The 23347-nt window shown below is 33.1% G+C and overlaps 2 protein-coding genes across 10 annotated transcripts in view; one reads left to right on the plus strand and one right to left on the minus strand.

The window, feature by feature from the left end:
• LOC129917985 (high affinity cGMP-specific 3',5'-cyclic phosphodiesterase 9A) overlaps window positions 1-23347 on the plus strand; it is a 278734-nt gene that overhangs the window by 65509 nt on the left and 189878 nt on the right. For 6 of the 9 annotated variants that reach the window (XR_008772908.1, XM_055998268.1, XM_055998266.1 and 3 more), the window contains exon 2: window positions 23218-23305. The gene's annotated coding sequence lies outside the window, so the exon portion shown is untranslated. Of the gene's footprint in view, window positions 1-11180; window positions 11405-11521; window positions 11633-23217; window positions 23306-23347 lie in introns of those variants that run through there. The other 3 variants (XM_055998261.1, XM_055998263.1, XM_055998262.1) reach the window with 3 other exon arrangements.
• Window positions 14947-15813, minus strand: LOC129918218 (uncharacterized). The gene is made up of 2 exons (XM_055998621.1): window positions 15553-15813; window positions 14947-15495 (listed from the first exon to the last, which is right to left on the minus strand). The coding sequence occupies exons 1-2, from the start codon at window positions 15811-15813 to the stop codon at window positions 14947-14949; spliced, it is 810 nt and encodes a 269-aa protein (XP_055854596.1).

Consider the following 23347-nt stretch of genomic DNA (forward strand, 5'->3'; position numbering starts at 1 on the left):
CTTTTTAGAGCCTCGTGCCATTTAAAAAAAAATACTTATTAGAGCTGCCTTTGGCGTGCCATACAGTTTTGATCTAGTTTTTTTTTGTGACCACTAGAAGCAAAAATAATTAATTTTAAACTACGCAGCGTTTTATTTGTAAACACACCTATTAATTTAAATTTGAAAATAACAGATTATATTATTGTAGTTCGTTAATAAAGAAAAACAAAATTTCAGATTAAAGTTATAACTAAATTGCCACTTTTTGCAAAAAGTGGGAGATTTACAAAATTATTATTTCTTTATAGCGTTATTTGTTTTTTTTGACGGGAGGAAATCTTCAAAAGACACTTGGCAGTATTCGACACCAAGTAGTGTGGGACTCTTAACCACTAAAACCACCTCTTTATCAGGACCAATCTTGAGAGATCGACATCAGACTTTTCTTTCTTAACTTTGTAAAATCACTTTGGGGGAAGTTTAAACTTTTAATACTTTCCCATGTTTTTTTAGACCATAAGCTCATGTGGCTTGGTTCTTCTTAATCTCCGAACATGGTTTCTGGTATTCAAGACGGACACCATTTCAGAATTGGTATGACATTGCAGTCTCTGATTATGGGATACAGCGTATTTTTTAACAACTTCTGTAACCGTTTCTATTTGTAAGTCACGATGTAGATCGCTATTTCTTATGTACCAAGGTGCATTAACTATTCCACGAAGGACTTTGTTTTGGAATTTTTGGATGATTTCGGTATTTGTTTTCTTTGTACAGCCCCATAATTGGATACCATAGGTCCAAACAGGCTTTAGTACTTGATTATACAGCATTATTTTGTTTTGGGTTGATAAATCAGAGTTGTTACCAAGTAACCAGTACATTTTTCTATATTTCAAGTTTAGTTCTTCTCTTTTCTTTTTGATGTGCTCTTTCCACTTTAGCTTTGCATCCAAAGTCATTCCAAGGTATTTGGCCGTATTGGCGTAAGGTACAGCTTGATTATTAATGAATATTGGAATATTGTTTATCTTTTTATTTGTAAAGTTTATATGTGAAGATTTTGTTTCATTGAGTTTGATACGCCATTTTTCGGTCCAATCTCTGACTGTGTCGACGGCATATTGCAGCTTTACTGCTCCCCTATAGACACATTTGTCGGGTACCAAAATTGCGGTATCATCTGCAAAAGTAGCCATTATGGTGTGATTCCCAACTGGGATATCCCTTGTGTATAGTAAATACAGGGTAGGACCTAGGACACTTCCTTGTGGTACACCGGCTTCTATTTTCTTCAATTCCGAATATTCTTGATCGTACCTTACTCTAAACAATCGGTCTGAGATGTACGATTTTAATATTTCATAGTACTGTCTGGGAAGATCCCTTTGCAGTTTGTACTCAAGTCCCTCATGCCAAACCTTGTCAAAGGCTTGAGCAACATCTAAGAAAATAGCTGAACATACTTGTTTTTCTTCTATTGCTTTTTCTATTACATCCGTTATTCTATGAACTTGGTCTATCGTGGAATGTTTATTTCTAAAGCCAAACTGATGATTTGGGATTAACCTTCTTTCTTCTATAATTTTGCTAAGTCTCTTCAGAAGCAGTTTTTCAAAAACTTTTGCCATAATTGGTATAAGCGATATTGGTCTGTAAGACGTCACTTCTGTAGGTGGCTTACCTTGCTTGGGTATGACAATAACTTCAGCAATTTTCCAATGGTGTGGGACATACCGTTGCTTAAGGCATGCATTTATTATATATTGGAGTTTTATGAAGGCTTTCAAAGGCATTTCTTTCATAACCTGAGCAGTAACAAGATCGTAACCTGGTGATTTTTTATTTGATAGTTGATGTAAACACATACTTTTTATTTCTTTTAATCTTACAATTGGTATTTCACTTTCATCTATCTTATCAACAAACTGTAAGCTATTTTCAGCCGCGTTTGTTGGGTTAAAAACATTCGCAAGATGCTCCGCGAAAAGGTTAGCTTTTTCTTTTGGGTTACCGATCCATTTCCCATCTTGAGATTTCAAGGGAGAGTTTAGTAACTGCGGTCTTTTCAGGCGCTTGGCTGCTTTCCATAGTGAAAAATCGGTTGAAGCATCAGTCGTTAAATTCTTTAGGAATGTACTGAGTGAATCATTTTTGAATTTATAAATTTGTTTTTTAAGATTGTTGCTTATACGGTTAAACGTTGATTTATCGTCTGGAAATCTAGTATTTTGCCATTTTCTTCGAGCTCTTCTTTTCTCTATTATCAACTCTCTTATCTCTAAAGGATATTTTATTTCATTTTGTCTTCTATTAGAAAATGTTGGAGTACTTTCTTCAGCTGCCTGTTGCACATCAGCAATAAATTGTTCCACTCCATGGTCAATTTGCTCGATTGTATCCATGGGAGATCTTCCAAATTACTCCAGTTTGTTTTCTTATTTACAAGCTTTGGATTACTTTTTTCTATTACTTCCGATTCACTTAGTGATAGAATCACTGGAGTATGATCTGATGACAAGTCATAATTACCTTCGACACTAATGTGATTTCGTTTGATTCATTTAGCTACGAAAAAGTCAATAAGGTCTGGTATTTTGTTAGTATCGGAAGGCCAGTAAGTAAGCGACCTGGAGGAATAGAATTCGCAATTGTATTTACGGCCTGCTTGGAAAAGTCTTTTGCCTTTTGTTGATATAAGTCTTGAACCCCAATGGGTGTGTTTCGCATTGAAGTCTCCACCAACAAGAAAGTTATGCCCAAGAAGATTTAATAGATCTGTTTAGTCATCTTCTGTCGGGGAGCGCCTTGGTGGGCAGTATATAGCTGCTATCTTAAACTCTTTCTTTTTCATACCAATACTAATAGTTGTTACTTGCATATTTTCATTAGTAAGCTTGGTTTCTTCATAATGTTTTAAGCTTTCTTTTATAAGAATCGCCGATCCACCTCTTGCCTTGTCAGCTGGATGTGGAGCGTGGTAACATGAATAGTTTTCTATTACATTATCTAGACTTTGCCCAATGGAGAAGTGAGTTTCGGACACCAGGCAAATATCTATATGTTCTAGATCTAAAAAGATTTTTCATTCGGATAAGTGTTGTAAAAGACCGTTTGCATTCCATGTAGCGATTTTAAGTGTTCTGTCCATCATTGTTTTTTAATAGCGACTTTTTCGCTTAACTGTTTGATATTCAAATCCTGTTTATCAATTCTTTGAAGAATGAGGTGTAGCATTTCTTTTATGGAAGTCTCTTCATTCTTCCGCACATTTTTTAGAATCTGAGAATAGGCTTTATTTTCATCGCTTTTACTTTGAACGGCTTTTTTAGGCGGTTCATTCTTAGTATTGTTTTCAGCAGTTAAATCGGTATTTACTGTGTTTCTGGGTTTGTCTCTAGCAGATGTATTTTTGCTTCTGAACTCTTGGAATTTTTTGGCAACTGGGCAGCCTCTATAGCTTGCCGGGTGATTACCCTGGCAGTTCACACATTTTGCTTTCTGATCTTTGCTCATCGGACAATTTATAGTTGCATGTTTTCCTTCGCACTTTACACAAGCAAACTCGCGGTTGCAGTATTTTTGGGTATGACCAAAAGCTCGGCAACGATTATTTTCGGTTTTAGAGCTTTTCTGATTTCTTGAACAAATCTCAGGACTCGCGTTTGGTTTACGTTTCTTTGTGATACACTTATTTTTCTTTTTCTCAGTTTCAAACAAGAGCTCTTCTTCATCGGTTTGATATTCACGCTCAATATGTTTTGGACTTAACTGAAGCGTGGACTCTGAATCTTTCTTGTCAAGTAAGGAAACTTTCTCTTCGAGTTTTCTCACTTGCAGCTGAAGACTTTGAACTAGAACTTCAAGTTGTTTTCTTGCTGCTATTTCAATTTGCCATTCTTCAAAGTAGTTCTTTGATTTTGATTGGTCTATCTCTTTGTCTTCGATGGAACTCTGTTGATCTGTAATGTCGATCTCTTCATTTTTATTGGTCCCTTTTTCTCTGATGTGTTTAACATCGATAGTATTGTTTGGGGTTGTCGGTGATGTAACCCCTGAAGTAAATTTGTTTGGGGGAGTTCTTTGCATCTTTGAACTCCGTCTCTCAATATGTATAAGCAATAATTGGTCCTCCCCAGAATCCATAGGACCGACCTCTAAAGAGAGTGGATTTACCAGTTTTACTGGATTGCCACCTGGGGTATTTAATCTATTCGTTTTGTTTATTGCCATAATTTTTTTAACTTTGTTTTCGTACCATAAATAGGTCAGTTACTTCTATCCATAGTTTATATTCAGCCGCCCCATAGGGTACAGACGCTGACCAGTGTGCCGCACAATATGTGTCAGACGCTCTTGGATTTAATTGTGAGCTGGTGCATTCAGAGCGATATTTCTGTTCTTTTGCTTCTAGTTCCTGAAAAGATAACTCAGATGACTCAGCTCGTGGATCGAATGGATCCAACGCTCGTCGTTAGTTGGATATCCAGCGGGCACCGCGAGGAGGTGACGATGCGATTTTGCCACGCCTGTTTTTGAAAAAAAAAACTACAAAAATAGTTTTTGGGCGTATTGCCCTCCACCCTCTCTAGTTTGATTGATTCCAACTATTTCCTCGTTTCGACTAATTTTTGAGTCGATATCGGACAAATTCGTTCAGCTACATTTCAATTTCTTCAATTTCCTACCAGTAAAATTTAGACATGTTAAGTTTATCGAAGGATGTCGTATCAGGGTCCTTAGTAGACCTAGCATTTCCGATAATTCTTTAACTTGTGAAAACCTAATTACCTACCGATACAAAACTGTTCAGTTAATTTTACTTGGTCTGGTTTTTCATGTAAATTCAATCCGTTCTTCAGAACGTGAGTATCTTCTTCTGAGAAGAAGAGATTTTTACAGTTTTACAAAATCTCAAGACAAATTTTACTGGAAAAATCGTTGAATGTCGCTCAAATGACAATTGAATTACTTAACTGGTGGCGTGCCGGAAATATTTTATGGCGTGCCACCAATGGCACGCGTGCCATTGGTTCGCCATCCCTGTTATATAGCAATGACTTGTATTTGATTAGACAAAACACTATCAGAGTGTTAATGCGTTTGCAAAGGATTTGAGGTTATATCCTGTAAGAAGGATCCGTCCAATGCAATGTATTTATAATAGAATGGATTTTTTTATTATCTGAACTTCGATGAGTTTCGTAATTAGATTTGTTGCTTTGCAATAATTCATTGTAAGTGACAGTGGCAATAAAATTTGCAATAATCAAATAAGGACAGTTATCGAATGGAGATTTAAGTATTATTAACTGCTACAGAATATTCCTTCAAATAACTTTCGGTAAAGGGATCTTTGAAGCTTAATTTACTAGACAAGTGATAGCACCGAACCAAGGGTAATCCTACTTTACTTAAAAACATACAATCTTATAATTCATAAGACATGGATGGTCTCACCCTATTAATTAATTTTTTTTTTTGCTTGAGGATACATTATTTTTTAAAGATACATTTTACTTAACCTCAAAGCTGCATTATATGACTGAAGTTTAACCTATTTTTTGCATTATTGATGTGTTTTTAATCAGTGATTAAAAAAAAAATTTTAATTTAGAAAAAAATATTCATTGCAAATAAAAAAAATTGCATAAAAAAGCTTGTATTAAAAAAACTTTTATCGAAACTGAAAAATATGTGCCTTAAAAAAAATATTTATTGGATACATTTTGCATTAAATTATTTTTTCATTACAGAAAATATTTTATTTGCAAACGTTTTTACTTGCGATATAGGTACTATAGGGAAAGTTTAGGATTCGTAAAAAAAATCGAACTCGAGATAACAATTTTACGTGACATTACGATGATGGAGAATGCCAAAAAAGTGGGTCCGGCAATTCTGTCTGTCTGTCTATGTATCTGTCTCTATCTGGAGCTGCAGTCTAAACGAGTGAATTGATTTTCTTCAAACTTGGTATTTAGCAGTTTTGGGTGATTCCCTAGAGAGGAAATTCTGATTTTATTTTTATGACCAAAACTAACGGTACCTGCCATATAACGGAAAAAGAAAAGTTAATTTTTTTTTTCAAAAACGGCTCTAACGATATTGATTAAAATTTTTGTGTGAAGTTTTACACATAAGAGCCAACTTTTGAAATAAAAAAAATATTTTTTATACCGTTATTAACGGTACCTGTCATAGAACGGTTTTTTTGATTTATAAATAACTCGTACAAGACTAATCCGCTTTCAACGAAAATTTTTATACAAGAGCGTTTAAAAATTTAAGAAAATTTTCAAAAACTACACTTTTCGCATTTTTAAAAAATATTTCAAAAATTTTTTTCGAAAAATAAATTTTTTGAAAACGGTTTGACGAAAAATCTTTAAATTTCGTTTTTATGTGTACATTAATTATTTCTTCAAAATGGCATACCAACTTTTTTTTTGAAAAATGTTAGAAAATTTTTATTTATAAAAACATAATTTTTTTTTTTTTAAAAACGGCTCCTACGATTTTCGAAATTTTTTTTCTAAAAATACTTACCTTTTTATACAAGAAATAAAATGGCATACACGTTAAACGGTGTTTAATTAATTATAAAAACAGATTTAATTTTTTTATACTACTTTTGAAATTACTTCCAAATATCAAATTTTAAATTTCTTGAATAAAAACAAAAAGCTTTAACATTAGAGTTACTTTAAGCATAAGAGCGACCCCAGTCGTGAAATTTATTTTTAATGCTAAAAAGTTTTATTTTCAATGCAAATATTTTTCAGTTACAAACAATATTTTTTTTTAATGCAAAACATATTACCTAGTTGTAATAAATATTTTTTTAATGAAATGTTTTTCAGCTGCAATAAAAATTTTTTTAATGCGAATTTTTTCAATAGCAATAAAGACTTTTTTTAATGCATTTTTTTTATTTGCTATAAGTATTTTTTTTTAATTTGCAGGTAATGGAAAACTAATGCATTAAAAAAATGATTTCTTACAAGCCTGGTTCTAATATATGTAGGTAGTTTTGCTTGAATATAATATCAGAATATCCTCACTCCATTTATTATAGGTAAAAAGTATTTTTTTTTTCGAAGTTGACCTTGTCCAAATGTCTATTAATAAAATTCACGATTGGGTAGCACGTTCTTGCTCGCCTTCAATGAAATATATGAAAATAACCAAAATGTTAAAACGCTTCAGCAAAAAGTTGCATATTTCCACTATCCGAATTTTTTGGAAAAACTAAAAATGCAGTTTAGAATTTTATTCACACTCACCAAATTAGGTAATCGAAATCGTTAGAACCGTTTCCAAAAAGAATGTAATAAATCGAAACATTTGAATGGAAGGTACAAGTTTTAGGTTTAGACTGCAGCTTCTGATGGACGCACGGACGGATAGTCCGACGGACGTCATGACTAAACCTACTTTTTTTTAACTTCATCGTAATGTTAGTTTTGATTTTTTTTTTGACACGAAGACAATACCTACTTGTAAAATATTTATTTTACAATATATTTTTGTGAAATAATTATTAAAACTAACATGTTCTAGATCAAGTATACACTTAAAACCGAATTTAATGTGAAAAATAGAATTTTTAGGTTTTTAACCAAAACTTAATTTTTTTGTATCGTTAAAAAGATCTGAATGCTTTTCTAAAACAGTCTTTCTTTAACACTTAACACTCGCAATGGGTTAAAGGTCCCAAACACCGTGTCGCCCTCTAAATTCATATTTCAGGGTGTAATGAAATTTGTAGGCGATAGGGTTCAATTCGGCTATAATTTTTTAGTGGAACACAGTGAAATCTATGACCAAATATACGCTGCTACCAATATTGACACAATGCATCGATTTAAAATTCAGCTCTTATTGAAAGGACACAAAAATCAAAAACTTTTCTTAAGGGATGGTGACCCTTGTAAGCCTACTCTACCCTATATTTGGCTTAAAAATTTTATTTTTCTATGGATTCTCAAAATTGTCTATTGATGAAATATAGAATTTAATATTCAATTGTGTGTTTCGTGGGGTTCTTAAAATTTATTATATCGTCGGTCGTAGGCGTAAAATTTGAGTCACTTCAGATTTGACAACACAAAGGAACCAGAAAAAGAAGAAGATTAGAATAGCACTTTTCCAATTTTGCGGGAAGTGAAATTGATATTATTATTTTTTATCTGCAATTGAATTTGTATTTTAAAAGGAGATACGAAAGAATATACTCCTGCGAAGAGGATGTATTGAAAATGTATTTTATCCTGGCAATTATGTGATTCTTTTTTGTTGTTGTTGTTGCTGAAGACAATCGATAAAAGCACTTGGATTAGGAAGTTCTAAACAACCTCTCTCTTTGGAAAGAAGAAAAAGTCACCCTATTCAAAATTTTCTTTATTAATTTTTTATTTTTCAAAACCAGACGGCAGCAGGCAAACATCAAAGATTAAGACAACTAAGCTTTGACATTCTAAACGGTAAAGGAGCCAATTACTGTGACAGTCAGTTTTTATTTATTTATTTTTCTTGTTGTAGAAAGAGGGATTAATTTTGAACAGCATGTTTAGGAAACTGATCTATATTCGTATATAAAAGTTAGAGAAAGGGACAATTGAGGAATAAATGTTTATGGGATGAAATTTTTGCTTTGAAAAGAAACAAATACTAATTTATTGAAGAAGATTGGGTAATGGAAAGTTAGCTATGTACGTATGCATATTTCTTTTTTAGATTATATTTCTGTACGTAAGCTTCCTTCGTCTAGCTTTTGGAGTTTTTTTTTATTTTATGGGAATATGTTTTTGATAGTTTCTGTCAATTTCGACAGGTGATTATTATTTATTTACCCCTCATGTTCAATGTCAAGAAGGACACTGAATAATTTTAAGTAGGTAGCACAGGTAGGTGCTTTTCGACTAAAAATACATATGGACCTACTCTCGATTCTCGGGACTCTGACACTAAAAATTCTGTAACTTTGTTTATTTTAATAGTTGAATATTAATTATTGAATTTTGCAAATATTTTTTTTTATTTGTCATAATTAGTTTAAATTAAATCAATACCTACCTCAAGGTCTGTTTACTTTAAAAGTCGAAAAGTTACCAATTATTACGATTTTATCGAATTTTAAAAACTTGCTTTCAACTAAAAAAGTCAAAAATATAGAAAAAGTGCTAATTTTTGAAAAGGTACATTTCAGTCGTTTCTAGACAAAAAAAAGTTGCATATATTATGAAAGGATTATACCTCTGCTTTATTTTATTAGTACAAAGTTTGGGCGTACCGGCTTCCTACACGAAAAAAATAGTAGTAAAAAAAATAAAATCCTCGATATTTTAACTTTTTTTTCATTGATTTTAGGTTAGAATTTTATTCAATTATAATTTTTAAAATTTTTTAATCATCTTAACTTGATAGAAAATTTAATTTTCTATGAAAAGTGTCTTTGAACCATTTCAAAGGTTTGTTTTTCAAGTTAAATCAAAAAACTGAAAACCGACCAGTGTTGCCGTTTTCTCAGAAATGCACCAATGGGTTTAGTAGCACTTTTGGCTGAAGTATTCTTTTATGCCAATGAATCATATTCAGCAATAAAAAAAACTCTTAAACGAATTTGTTCCATTCAAAAGGGTCTATTCAATAGACTATAAATGATTTTTTTTTAATCTATTGTAGCCAAAATAATGTCGTTCAGATGTCAGGCTCTATTTTTAGTTAACGTATACTACTTTACTAGATACAAAATATATCATCCTAAGAAATTTAATATTTTGCGCACCTTGCAAATACCCTAGAATGTCACAATTCCAATTCAGAAAACTAAATGGTCTTATTTATAGTTTAAAACATAAATCAAATTAAAGTTAACTTATTTCCTAGAAGGACAACTTCATTTTCGTAGCTTTTGTTTGAACAATTAAAGTAAAACCCTAAATTAGTGTCTAATAATAACGAAACATTTATAAACATTTAATCAAATTAACAGAACATCTATTTTTATACGAAGTAGGTACATCAGCATGTAATTTGTCAGTGTCGATAAATAATTAGCACTTAAAGATGTAATAATAACAAAACACTTGTTCTACTCAACTTACTCTTCTACTTGTACGACATCTTACAGTAAACTTAAGGTTTCCTGTAGAGTAATATAAATATTGGAAGAGTTAAGAGTGAATTTTAATTAATGAAACTAGTTTTTTTTTTTCTTAAGATACCGTCACAAGTCATGCAAACTCAATTGCGCTTTTATGTAAAATGAATTATTCATACACAATTTTTGTTTGCCATTTCAACGCCAATGTTTTAATATTAAAAAAATGGCTTAAAAGTATCTTTAAGTGAAAGTAAAATATCAACAAAAAGATCGCTTTTCTTCTGATAACTTAGTTTCAGAGCCTTGAAGAATATGCAAGCAGAACAAATCAGAACCAGAATCCCCATTATTTGATGGGTTGTTCTCTTAACTCCAGGAAAGGATATGGTCGTCTTTGAGCTCAGAAAAACATGAGGTATTGATTTCACGAATTCGGAATTGGATTTTGAACTGAGAAGTTTCCATATTCTTGCCGATGGGCTTCTTGACAAAACGCTTAGAGTGTCATTTCTCAATGAGAAAAATTAAATTGTAAGATTTTTCGTTTATTAATTTCACAAATCACCGATTTGGCAGAGATAGGATTTCAAAAAAGGAGTAGTTTATTTTCTCCTTGTTTTGTTTTTTTTTTTCTATTCTCCATATTGCTTTTAAATTGTATTAACATTAAGTGCCGCATTTTTCGAAGAATTTTTCCATTTCTATTTTCTACAAAAATACATGTTTAGCTACCTTGAACACATGGTAACATTTGAAAGTACCTACATCAAAAACGACAATAAATTTTGTCATTTTGGTTTAGTCTCCTTGATATTGAAAAAAAAAAATCAAATGATGTGTCGCATGCATATTATCAGTCAAATATTTTTCTTTAAACATACTCGTACAATCCTGCTCTTACCGGTTGGATTTTAAAATTTTGACACGCTTATGAGGTTTTTGAAGAAAGTTGTAGAATGTCAAAAAAATTTATTCACTCAAAGCCAATCAGCATTAATACCCCGGTAGAGTCTGTATGTGTATAAGTATAATTTCACTTAGTTTTGATAAAAAAAAAAATATATGACTATAATTTGTTTTTTGTCAAAATAAAAAATTTAAATTGATATTTTCATTCTTATAGTTCGGAATAATGAATAACTCGTGTTTGTTATCAAACAAAGACTCAAGATTCACCAATAAAAATCACACTTTCTTAAAATTCACGCGCGCATATCATTTTACCACTTAACGAATGCAAACAAATTTTAATTACATAGCCAACAAAAGGAACAATAAATGAAAAAGAAAAGAAGAACAAAATAAATTAAGAAGGTAAATATCTCAAACAAAAGTGTTTGTATCTTTGCCCAGGCATCATAATTGCAGCAATTATAATAGCTTTGTTTACTTGAAAAGTATTTATTTAATTTTTTTGTATATTAAATAAAGCATTTGGTATAAATGTGACTCGAACTGAACATCCTACCATGCAGACCAATTGCTTGCGACATGTGCTCGATGAAGATGATTTTTGTGAATTTTCAATAGAATTTTTGTAAGGTAAGAACGTTTTTTTGATGAAGAATAATTAAAAAACTTGACTGAGCTGCTATCATTTTCTTTTTGAATCATCTACAAAAAAAAAAAAAATTGGTTACTATCCGTCTATTTATTTGACGGTCTAATTTCAGTTAAAAATGATCCCAAATTTCTATATGACTGCGAGATGAATTTTTGACATATTGAACTCCAAATTGTGAGCCAAATATTGAGTATTCATATAATTTATGAACAAAATAGATATATTATACCTACCTACTGCAAAAAAAAAAAACTGTCAATTATTTCAAAATCACAACATCTTTACACAATTAATGTATAGGTTTGGAAATAAAAGATATTTTATTTCTTATGAAATTATTCAATACGTCTTTATTGATTTGATTATAAACAAGAATTGATTATTGAAAAATATGAAAATTGAAAACTAATAATTTGATGAAACGATCGAAATATTAATTATGGTTGTTGAAGGGATCTTCGAATGGGGCCAGTTCTTAGAAAAACATAACTACAGTTGGTTAACAGTTCTTTAAAAACAAATGACCCAGGTTGAGAATGTCTTGAGGCTGGTATAGGTCGTAGGCGTGAAATGCATTTTCGAAGACGATCAAGAAAATGTGAAGGATCAATAACTTCATTGTGTGTCGGTTTTGCAAGAAATTCTCCTGGCAATCGCAGTGGTTCACCATAAACCAATTCTGCTGACGTTGCCTTAATATCTTCTTTGAAAGCAGACCTTATTCCAAGCAAAACAAGTGGAAGTGCTTCAATCCAATTTTCATTAGAATGAGCCATGATTGCAGCTTTTAACTGCCGGTGAAAGCGTTCAATCATACCGTTCGCTTGAGGATGCCAAGCCATGGTATGGCGGAGTTCGATACCAAACTGTTTTGCGACACTTTTAAGGGTGTGTGAGGTAAATTGAGATCCTCTATCTACAGTTAGTTTTTCGGGGCATCCAAAACGGGATATCCAACACGATAATAGTCCCATAGTGACAGACTCGGCTGTAATAGTTTGCAATGGACATACCTCTGACCACCGAGTGAATCGATCGGTGATTGTTAGGCAATATCGGTAGGAGTTAACTGGTGGTAACGGTCCAATTATGTCGGCATGCACATGTGAAAATCGAGTAGATGGTGTTGCGAAATTTCCTAAAGATGATTTAACATGTCGAGATACTTTGGAGCGTTGGCAAGAGATACAACATCGGGCCCAAACACGGCAATCTTTGCGCATTGAAGGCCAAACAAAGCGGTCACCAATTAATTTTGTTGAAGTTTTGGCTCCTGGGTGGCTCATGTTGTGCAGAGTTTCAAAAACCTGACGACGATAAGACTTAGTTAAATATGGTCGTGGCTTACCTGTCGATGTGTCACAATAAAGATGCATCGATGTTCTAGGCATCAAAACTTTCTTTAAAATGAGGGATGTGGTGTTGTTCGCGAGAAGATTTTGAAGTTCTTCATCTTCTTCTTGTGAAACTGCGAGGGCTTGATAATCGACAACGGAAGATATGGCTTCAATGCGGGAGAGAGCATCGGCAACAATATTATCTTCTCCTCCAATATGTTGAATGTCGGTAGAGTACTGAGCAATAAATGTAAGATGATTTTGTTGAACAGGTGAAAGTTTTTCTCGTTTTTGTTTAAAAGCGTGAACCAAAGGTTTGTGGTCAGTATAAATTGTAAATACTTGACCTTCCAACATATGACGAAAATGTTGGACTGCTTCATATATTGCTAGAAGTTCTCGATGGTAAGTTGGCCAAGCGTTCTCTCTCTCAGATAATTTCTTTGAAAAGAATGACAAGGGTTGCCAACTGCCTTTTATCTTCTGCATTATACAGGCTCCAATTGAGTGGTTTGATGCATCAGTAAAAAGACCAAGTTCTGCTGCGTAGCTTGGATGGACAAGAAGAGTTGCGGAAGATAAAGCGGCTTTACAACTCTTGAAGACTTCTTCTAACTCTGGTGTCCATGGAACTGGTTGAGATCCTTTGAGTTGAGGATTGCTGATGGCATTGTGAAGTGGAGCTTGAATCTCAGATGCTTTTGGGATGAATCTTCGGTAGAAATCTAGCATTCCAAGAAAACGACGAAGGCCTTTTGCTGTTTTCGGGAGCGGGTAGTCTTCAATAGTCTTAACACGTTCTTTTGGAGGTTTGATTCCTTCAGAATTTACCGTGTATCCAAGGAACTTTACTTCTGAAGCAACAAAAACGCACTTTGATGGATTTATGACCATACCATAATTTGAAAGTCGTTCAAAAATTAGGCGCAAGTGGTTCATATGTTCTTCTGTGGTCTTGGAATAAACCAGAATATCGTCTACATATGTGAAGCAAAAGTCCAGTCCAAATAGAATTTCATCCATCAAACGTTGGAAGGTGTTTCCAGCATTCCTCAGTCCAAAAGTCATAAACATAAACTCGTAGGAACCAAATGGAGTTGTAATGGCTGTTTTGCATACGTCATCAGGGTTAATGGGAATTTGTTGATATGCCTTCAACAAATCAATAGTTGAAAACACATTGCTTCCATTGATGTTGTAAGTGAAATCATGGATATGACGAGAAGAGTACTTATCTGGAATCGTTCGGGCATTCAATGCACGATAATCTCCACAGGGACGCCAACCATTATCGCCTTTAGGTGCTAGATGAAGTGGTGAACACCATGGGCTATCTGAAGGTCGGATAGTTCCAGCAAGTAACATGTCAGCAAATTCCTTCTTGGCAATCTTTAGTTTTTCTGGAGCCAATCGACGAGGGCGACACTGTATTGGAGGGCCTGGTGTTGTGCGGATATGATGCACAGTTTTGTGCTTAATAACTCTAGGCAAACCAGCAGGACGAGTAATTTCTTGAAATTCAGTCAATAAAGCAGTGCATGGCGATGAAATTTGAATTGTTTTCACACTGTTGTGCTGAATTGAAGTGGTTTTTCCAGTTGATTGAAGTCCAGTGTATGTGTCAATTAGGCGTTTCGATTGACAGTCAGGTAGCAAATGATAGTGGGCAAGGAAGTCTGACCCTATTATAGGAATGCTTACGTCAGCTACAACGAATCTCCAAATGAAACTTCGTCGTAATCCCAAATTCAGATCGAGGTGCAGAAATCCATATGTTTTTATTACGGTATCATTTGCAGCGCTTAAATCGTAATCAGTGGAAGGACGTCGTTTTGGTAAAAGCCGGGTTGGAACGCAAGATAAGTCAGATCCGGTATCGATGAGGAATTGATGTTTTGAATTTTGGTCGGTTACAAAGAGACGGCTTCCAGGAACATTGCAGTCATTCGCCGTCATTATAGACTGCTGTTTAAGTTTCCCTGAAAACTGCAAGTTTTATTACACTTACGTGCATTGTGCTGGTATCTGGAGTGATACCAACAATATCCTTCTCTCTTCGCAGACTTAGAACTGCTTCTTGAATTTTGTCTTCCTCGGGCCTTGGAGCGATTTCGAAAAGTTCTATTCGAAGATAGCTCGGCAACTTGTCTTGTGAGAGTGTCAATGGCTTCGAAAAGGGCTTGTGAATTTTGGTTCTGTTCATTATTTGATGTCGCATGAACAGCAAAAGGAATTGGTGGTGGAGAAACTTCAACGATTTTATCAGCAAGCTCAGAAAGCTGATCAGGAGAAAGATCTGATCTCGATGTAAGGATTGCTTGAACGTTCGATGGTAAACGTCGCAACCAAAGTTGTCGCAACAAATTGTCTTGCAGAACTGATGGACCAGCAAGAGAACGAAGGTGACGAAGAAATTGTGAAGGTTTTCGATCACCAAGTTCTTCATCACTGATGAGTTGTCGGACACGTTGCTCTTCTGATGCTGATAAGCGTTCAATGAGCTTCTATTTTAGAACAGTGAAGGGGTTTTGTTCTGGAATCGAGGTTATGATATCCTCTACTTCGGAAGCCACACGAGTATCCAGCTGTGAAACAACATAATGAAATTTAGTGGTTTCATTTGTTATGTCCGAGATAATAAATTGGGACTCAGCTTGAGAAAACCATAAGCTGCGCCGTTCGGCCCAAAACGGTGGAAGTTTCACTGCCACACGGTTGATTGTTGGTTGTGTTGGAGGTCTTGCGTTTTGTTGTTGATTCTGCAGAAGTCGAGAATTTTCTTCTCGGAGAGCAGCAAGTTCAGCTTCCTGTTCTGCATTCATTTTATATTTGAATTCTTGTTAAAGATTGGAAGGTACTTATTCTAAGTCGGGGTCACCAATTTGGAAATAAAAGATATTTTATTTCTTATGAAATTATTCAATACGTCTTTATTGATTTGATTATAAACAAGAATTGATTATTGAAAAATATGAAAATTGAAAACTAATAATTTGATGAAACGATCGAAATATTAATTTAAAGTAAAACGTAAACAAAGTAGTAACAAGTAATAAAAAGTAAATGTAGTGGCTATCGCCACATAGGTATTGGTTTTGCGCAAAATAACAGATTTTTGTGAAATCTTATTATCATTTACAGTGCACGTTTTGTTTGGCCACTATGGCGTATGCATACTTTGTGAAAATGTGAAATGTACCATGTGAAAATTCATTCATGGCAACATTTTTTAAAGGTTTCCTAAAAAAAAATTATTATTATTTTTTTTTTTTAATTTAATATAATTATGTAAGTAGGTATGTATATAAATGTGAAAACAGTAGAATTAACCCATTTTGAAAGCAAAAACACTCGACATAGATCTTATGCCTTATTTGTGTTTCATCTTCTTTCTTCCATAAGGTAATTTATCTATAGGTATGGTGGGCAATGAAGCGTCATCATTGCCATTAAGTATCTATAAGATCGCATGCTAATAGATGGTTTAATTCTAGGTTAAGGTTATTGGTTTCGTCTATCGTCTGGAATGATTGAATTGCAAACATTCTATCGGAAACACTGTCTCCATTATATTGTATTTAATCATAGTTGCGGTGATTGTATGTTGTATCAATGAAAATATTATGAATTTCTGTCATGTTTCAGCCGATGAAACATCATTCTTTTATTATGTGTGTGTAGATGTATGTATGTTGAAAGGTTTGTTTCTTCATAATTTGATTTAATTGAAAAAAGATGAGTTTTAGATAGATTTTCAGGAATGTACAAAAAATAGATACTAAAACTATGTAATTAATAAGTCTCTTCAGCCAGTTCGGTTCCTATATAGTTCGAGTTGGTTGAGTGTTATAAACTTATACACGTCAACGTCAACCATGATGGGGTCTTCACCTGTCACTTTGTATACCGGTTTTGGATACACTCCATTAGCCCCAGCTATCGTAGTCTATATTTTCAACTGTACGATTAAGTCGTTGTGGCTCTAGGGCCTGTTAGTCTAAGAGCCAGGAGCAGATTTCTTTTCATATGAATGTCAGAGGTAGCGTGGGTCATGGTGATGACGAATACCTTAGTCTGCCTGCATTTATTTGGGCCGTTGCACAGTGTGTCGTCCCCTTATGATAAATCACTTTTTTTGTTGTTAAAAATTAATATTTTTGCTATTAAAATATAATTTAGAAGTGTCAACTCATATGAAAACATATTTATCTTACAAAATAACCCAGGTTATGTATTCAAAATAAGCTCCGAAACATGAGTACCTCGGAAATCGAAAATATTTTGAGGAATTTATGGGAATCTTTGAGAGTATATATTTCACGTTTGGTAATTGTTTGAAAAATTTTGTTAAGGTTATTTTGTTTATTTGAGTGTTGTTGTAAAACGTATAACAAAAAAAAATTAAATTTATAAAATTATATATGAGTTATTAAAATTTCTTTGATAAATGGCCAAAAAAAAAAAAATTTAATTTTTAAACTAAATTTAAAAAAATACTTATTAAATCATATCGATAATTTTTTTATATTATTTTGCCATAGGCCTATACTTAATATTGGCAAAGTTTGGTCTGCTTCTGTTTGCGATTACCAGAGATATTCACATTTATGTGCTACGAGTCAAGTACTCAAAATAATTCATTTTTTGAGAAACATCTTCAAGGGGATCACAAAAATGAAAAGATCGATGTTTTTAATAATTTTTAGCCATACACAAGTAACAAAAAGCTGTTTATGTAATTAAAAATACTTTAAATATTGTTTTCAACAAGAAAAAAATTATATTTTTCTGCATACTAGATTTTTAATATAATAACTTGACCCGGCCACGCTCTACTGTGTATTATAGCGTATTTACCAACCTCGCCGATATAAGAATTTACGAAAATGCAAATAAAACGTTATTTCAAAATTTGAAAGCGATTGACAAAAAACTATTCGAGATTTGCTATGAAACGCAAATAAACATACGATTTTTTTGTATAGAGAATATAAACAAAACAAGTTGACTTCAACTTAAGATTTCTCAAGGTAGAAAAAAGATATTGAAAAGATTTAAACGGGCTTTAAAAGAAAACATTTAGTTCTTTTAGAAACTGTCACAAATTTATTTAAAATAAATCACCACGTTCAAGAACATAACCTCAAAAACTGTTAAAAAACGACATTTCAGATTTTCTAACGGGAATATTTCAAAAACGTGATATGATAGAATTTTTCTGAGTTCGGATTCGAGATCAGAACACCAAAAACCTTACGAAAAGTATATTTTTGTTTATATATAAAAAAAAAATTAATTTTGCTCACAAGTGGCTTCTTCAATAAATGTTAATTTCATAAATTATACTAAAAAAAAAAGTAATAGGTTGTTTAATTTGTTAACTTGTAATTTTTTTTTCTATTCCTGCCATAACAACACAAAAAAAGATATTAACACTCCAAAAACTTAGCTGCAAGTATTTATGATAAACTTTTGTATGGGCTCGACACACTGTGCGTTGTCGAGAAAAAGCGCATCAAAAGTACCATTTTTCTGAAAATCGATTAAGTGAGGGTAACCACTTAAAATTTATTGATAACCAACGCCACATACTCACTGATAACAAATATACCAATGGCAGACATTTTAAGTGTGGCCAAAGCCCCGGCAGACTGTCCCGAAAATGCGTTTTTTTTTGGCGTTTTTAGACTTTGGGGTAACCACCTAAAATTAATCGCATCCTGTAGCGGTGGACTCCCTGATAACAAAAATACCCATGGCAGACATTTTGAGTGTGGCCAAACCCTCGGCAGACGGTTTTGAAAATGCAGTTTTTCTGAAAATTGATTTATTTAGGGTAACCACTTAAAACTAGTCGCATCCTGTAGCGGTGGACTCCCTGATAACAAAAATACCCATGGCAGACATTTTAAGTGTGGCCAAACCCTCGGCAGACGGTTTTGAAAATGCAGTTTTTCTGAAAATTGATTTATTTAGGGTAACCACTTGAAATTAGTCGCATCCTGTAGCGGTGGACTCCCTGATAACAAAAATACCCATGGCAGACATTTTGAGTGTGGCCAAACCCTCGGCAGACGGTTTTGAAAATGCAGTTTTTCTGAAAATTGATTTATTTAGGGTAACCACTTAAAACTAGTCGCATCCTGTAGCGGTGGACTCCCTGATAACAAAAATACCCATGGCAGACATTTTGAGTGTGGCCAAACCCTCGGCAGACGGTTTTGAAAATGCAGTTTTTCTGAAAATTGATTTATTTAGGGTAACCACTTGAAATTAGTCGCATCCTGTAGCGGTGGACTCCCTGATAACAAAAATACCCATGGCAGACATTTTGAGTGTGGCCAAACCCTCGACAGACGGTTTTGAAAATGCAGTTTTTCTGAAAATTTATTTATTTTACTTTTTCACATAACTCGCGTATTATTGGACCTAGCAGAAACAATTGTATAGCAATCTTAAAGATAATTGAATTTCCTACAGAACATGTTAAATAAGTTTTTTCGATTAAACCTTCGGTTTAAGAGTTAGGGTGGTTTTTTTGAAGCAAGTCAAAGGGTGATTTTCTTATTTTTGTCATATCTCTTTTATTTGAGCTTTTTTAAAAATTAATTTGAAGTAAAAGTTGTAGATCTTTTTATTACCTTCATTTATTAAATTAACGGTTTTTCGATTTGACAGACCGTTTTCGATCTGTAGGAAAAAAACTTCAAAAAGTTTTTATATAGGAAAAAGGTTCTACATAGTAGGTACATGTAACAAAAAACCTAGGCGTGTAGGTTGCACTCAGGCAAGAAAAAAATTGTATAGTTTTAGGCGGGGAGGGGTAAAAAGATTGCAATTTTTTATATAGGAAAAAGCTATATAAAAAATTGCAAACTTTTTGAAGTTTTTTTCCTACAGATCGAAAACGGTCTGTCAAATCGAAAAACCGTTAATGTAATAAATGAAGGTAGTAAAAAGATCTACAACTTTTACTTCAAATTAATTTTTAAAAAAGCTCAAATAAAAGAGATATGACAAAAATAAGAAAATCACCCTTTGACTTGCTTCAAAAAAACCACCCTAACTCTTAAACCGAAGGTTTAATCGAAAAAACTTATTTAACATGTTCTGTAGGAAATTCAATTATCTTTAAGATTGCTATACAATTGTTTCTGCTAGGTCCAATAATACGCGAGTTATGTGAAAAAGTAAAATAAATAAATTTTCAGAAAAACTGCATTTTCGGGAGCGTCTGCCGGGGGTTTGGCCGCACTAAAAATGTCTGCCATGGGTATTTTTGTCATCAGGGAGTCCACCGCTACAGGATGCGACTAGTTTTAAGTGGTTACCCTAAATAAATCAATTTTCAGAAAAACTGCATTTTCAAAACCGTCTGCCGAGGGTTTGGCCACACTCAAAATGTCTGCCATGGGTATTTTTGTTATCAGGGAGTCCACCGCTACAGGATGCGACTAATTTCAAGTGGTTACCCTAAATAAATCAATTTTCAGAAAAACTGCATTTTCAAAACCGTCTGCCGACGGTTTGGCCACACTCAAAATGTCTGCCATGGGTATTTTTGTTATCAGGGAGTCCACCGCTACAGGATGCGAATAATTTCAAGTGGTTACCCTAAATAAATCAATTTTCAGAAAAACTGCATTTTCAAAACCGTCTGCCGAGGGTTTGGCCACACTCAAAATGTCTGCCATGGGTATTTTTGTTATCAGGGAGTCCACCGCTACAGGATGCGACTAGTTTTAAGTGGTTACCCTAAATAAATCAATTTTCAGAAAAACTGCATTTTCAAAACCGTCTGCCGAGGGTTTGGCCACACTCAAAATGTCTGCCATGGGTATTTTTGTTATCAGGGAGTCCACCGCTACAGGATGCGATTAATTTTAGGTGGTTACCCCAAAGTCTAAAAACGCCAAAAAAAAACGCATTTTCGGGACAGTCTGCCGGGGCTTTGGCCACACTTAAAATGTCTGCCATTGGTATATTTGTTATCAGTGAGTATGTGGCGTTGGTTATCAATAAATTTTAAGTGGTTACCCTCACTAAATCGATTTTCAGAAAAATGGTACTTTTGATGCGCTTTTTCTCGACAACGGCCCAAATAAATGCAGGCAGACTAAGGTATTCGTCATCACCATGACCCACGCTACCTCTGACATTCATATGAATCGGTTACCTCTCACGCAAGAAATCTGCTCCCGGCTCTCGGTCTATGTACTGTACACCTCGTATTTGAATGTTCTCAACCAATATCCACCGATGGAAACTTGACTGAATATTGCTAAAAGGATCATTTTTTTAAAGCAAACTTGAAGGTTTCATCTGCTCTTGTGAATGTCCATTTTCAGCCCCATATATGTATAAGGATCGAAAGATTAACGTCCTGCCATGGCAGGGACTTACTGCTTCAATTGCTTCGAAGAAACAGAAGTTGGAAAGAGGAATTATTCGTTTCATTTCTTCACTAATGTCATTGTATGAACTTATACCTAGTGGATACAAAAAAAAAGCTTCTGAGTACTTCAAAATTACATTCGTCCTTTGAGATATTTTAGTTATTTTCTGAAATGACACGTATTCCTTATGTAAGACTTCGTCTGACCAACTATTTGCAAGTTAAGAGGTTTGCCAACAAGAGCCAACTCGGCCTCGCATCAACATCATTTTGCATCAACCATGAAGAATTTTTTATTAAAAAGTTGTGCATACACTGAACCAAATCCTTACGTAAATACAACGAAAAAATTCGTTGAGCCAACGAAAATTTAATTAGTTTTCAGCCGATGAAAAATTTAATTGGCTCAACGAAATGGCTTTCATACGTTGATGAAGAACTTCATCAGTCAACGAAAACTGTAGTATTTTAATGAAATTTTTCATAAAAATTTTTGATCGAGAGTTAATGAATTTTTACATCAATTTTCGAAATTTTTTCATCGATTAACGTAAAATTTAATTAACCACGGTGATATTTTTCGTTAGTCAATGTATTTTTTGATTAATTTATGAAAGAACTTTCGTTAGCTATCGAATTTTTTCGTAAATTTTATGAACATTTTAATTAAATTACGAAAAAATATTCGTTAGCTAACGAAACTTTTCGTTGTATTAATCATTTTTTTTTTAGTAGATTAAAGTATTTATTTATTGGACTTGTTAAATTATTAATTTACAGTCCAAACCAAAAATTGGCGTTACGCCAAGGTTGAGCTCACTTAAGTCAACTGATGAGTCCGACTTATCGTAAGACACCTTGTCAATACGCAAATATTTTTTATATTCAGCTAAACTTACATAGATTTTTAAACAAAAACCTAATGTGAACTATATAAAGCAAGATTAAATTTTTAATCATTAAAACAGAAATGCACCCAAGTCTACGTTTTTTTTTTGTAAGGCCACGATTTTTTTCGTTAACTAATGTATTTTTTCATAAGCCAATGTAATATTTCATTAATATATGAAGAATTTTCATAAGCTTATGAAGATTTTCCTAAGTTAATGTTGAATTTCATAAGTTAATGAATTTTTTCGTTACTTAATTAAAACTTTGATAAAGTAAGGAAAAAATTCTTATTTTTATTCTTTAAAATGAGTATGAAATTTTTCGTTAATTGATGAATCTTTTCATTGAATTAGATTTTTTGGCACTAAAAAGGGAGAAAAAGTGTATGAAACGTTTTCATTAATTGATGAAGGTTTTCATATTACGAAAAATTGCATATTTTCGTTGAGCCAACGAAAGTTTCGTTGGGCCAACGAAAATGTAGGTAGTGTATGAAACGATTTTCGTAATTTTACGAAATTTATTATTTTCAGTGTACGCCAGAGTGATCGTTGAAGTTACTCTCAAGCCGCAAACAAAAAAAAAAATTGATTACATTTTTTTTTTCAATTTTGTATTGATATTGTTTTTGAAAGGAAATTTTTCAAAGAATCCAATAAAAGTACTAAAAATCTTTTGCAAGTGTTAAATCAAAACCTTGTTAAAAATGGATTTTAACTTGCTTATACGAATTTGAATTTATGTTAACAAATTCAAGTTTTTTAATTCCTACTCCTTCATCCTCAAAATGAGGCAAACTAAATTCTTTGGCTCATATCTGTTCGGAATTATGAATTTGAAAAAAAAAAAAAAATCAATTCAATTAAAAAAAAAACTATGAATATTTTATGTAAGTCTGTTTTAATATCCTATTAACAAAGTTTAACTTTTATTTTTGCAGTCGATATCATCAATTACGTCAGCAAATTAGATTTACGCAATATTTACTCATCTGCGTCAATGGCTATGTTTTTTAAATCACAGATACCGTAAGTACCTATAGTTTTTGTTTTAATCTAATTTATTGACAA

This window comes from Episyrphus balteatus, chromosome 4 (assembly GCF_945859705.1).
Source record: "Episyrphus balteatus chromosome 4, idEpiBalt1.1, whole genome shotgun sequence".
Lineage (NCBI taxonomy): Eukaryota > Metazoa > Arthropoda > Insecta > Diptera > Syrphidae > Episyrphus > Episyrphus balteatus.

Coding starts and splice junctions, on each gene's coding strand:
- LOC129918218 (XM_055998621.1), bottom strand. CDS start 15,813: ATGAATGCAGAACAGGAAGCTGAACTTGCTGCTCTCCGAGAAGAAAAT. Junction 15,496..15,552: donor ATACTCGTGTGGCTTCCGAA/GTAGAGGATATC, acceptor GTTCTAAAATAG/AAGCTCATTGAACGCTTATC.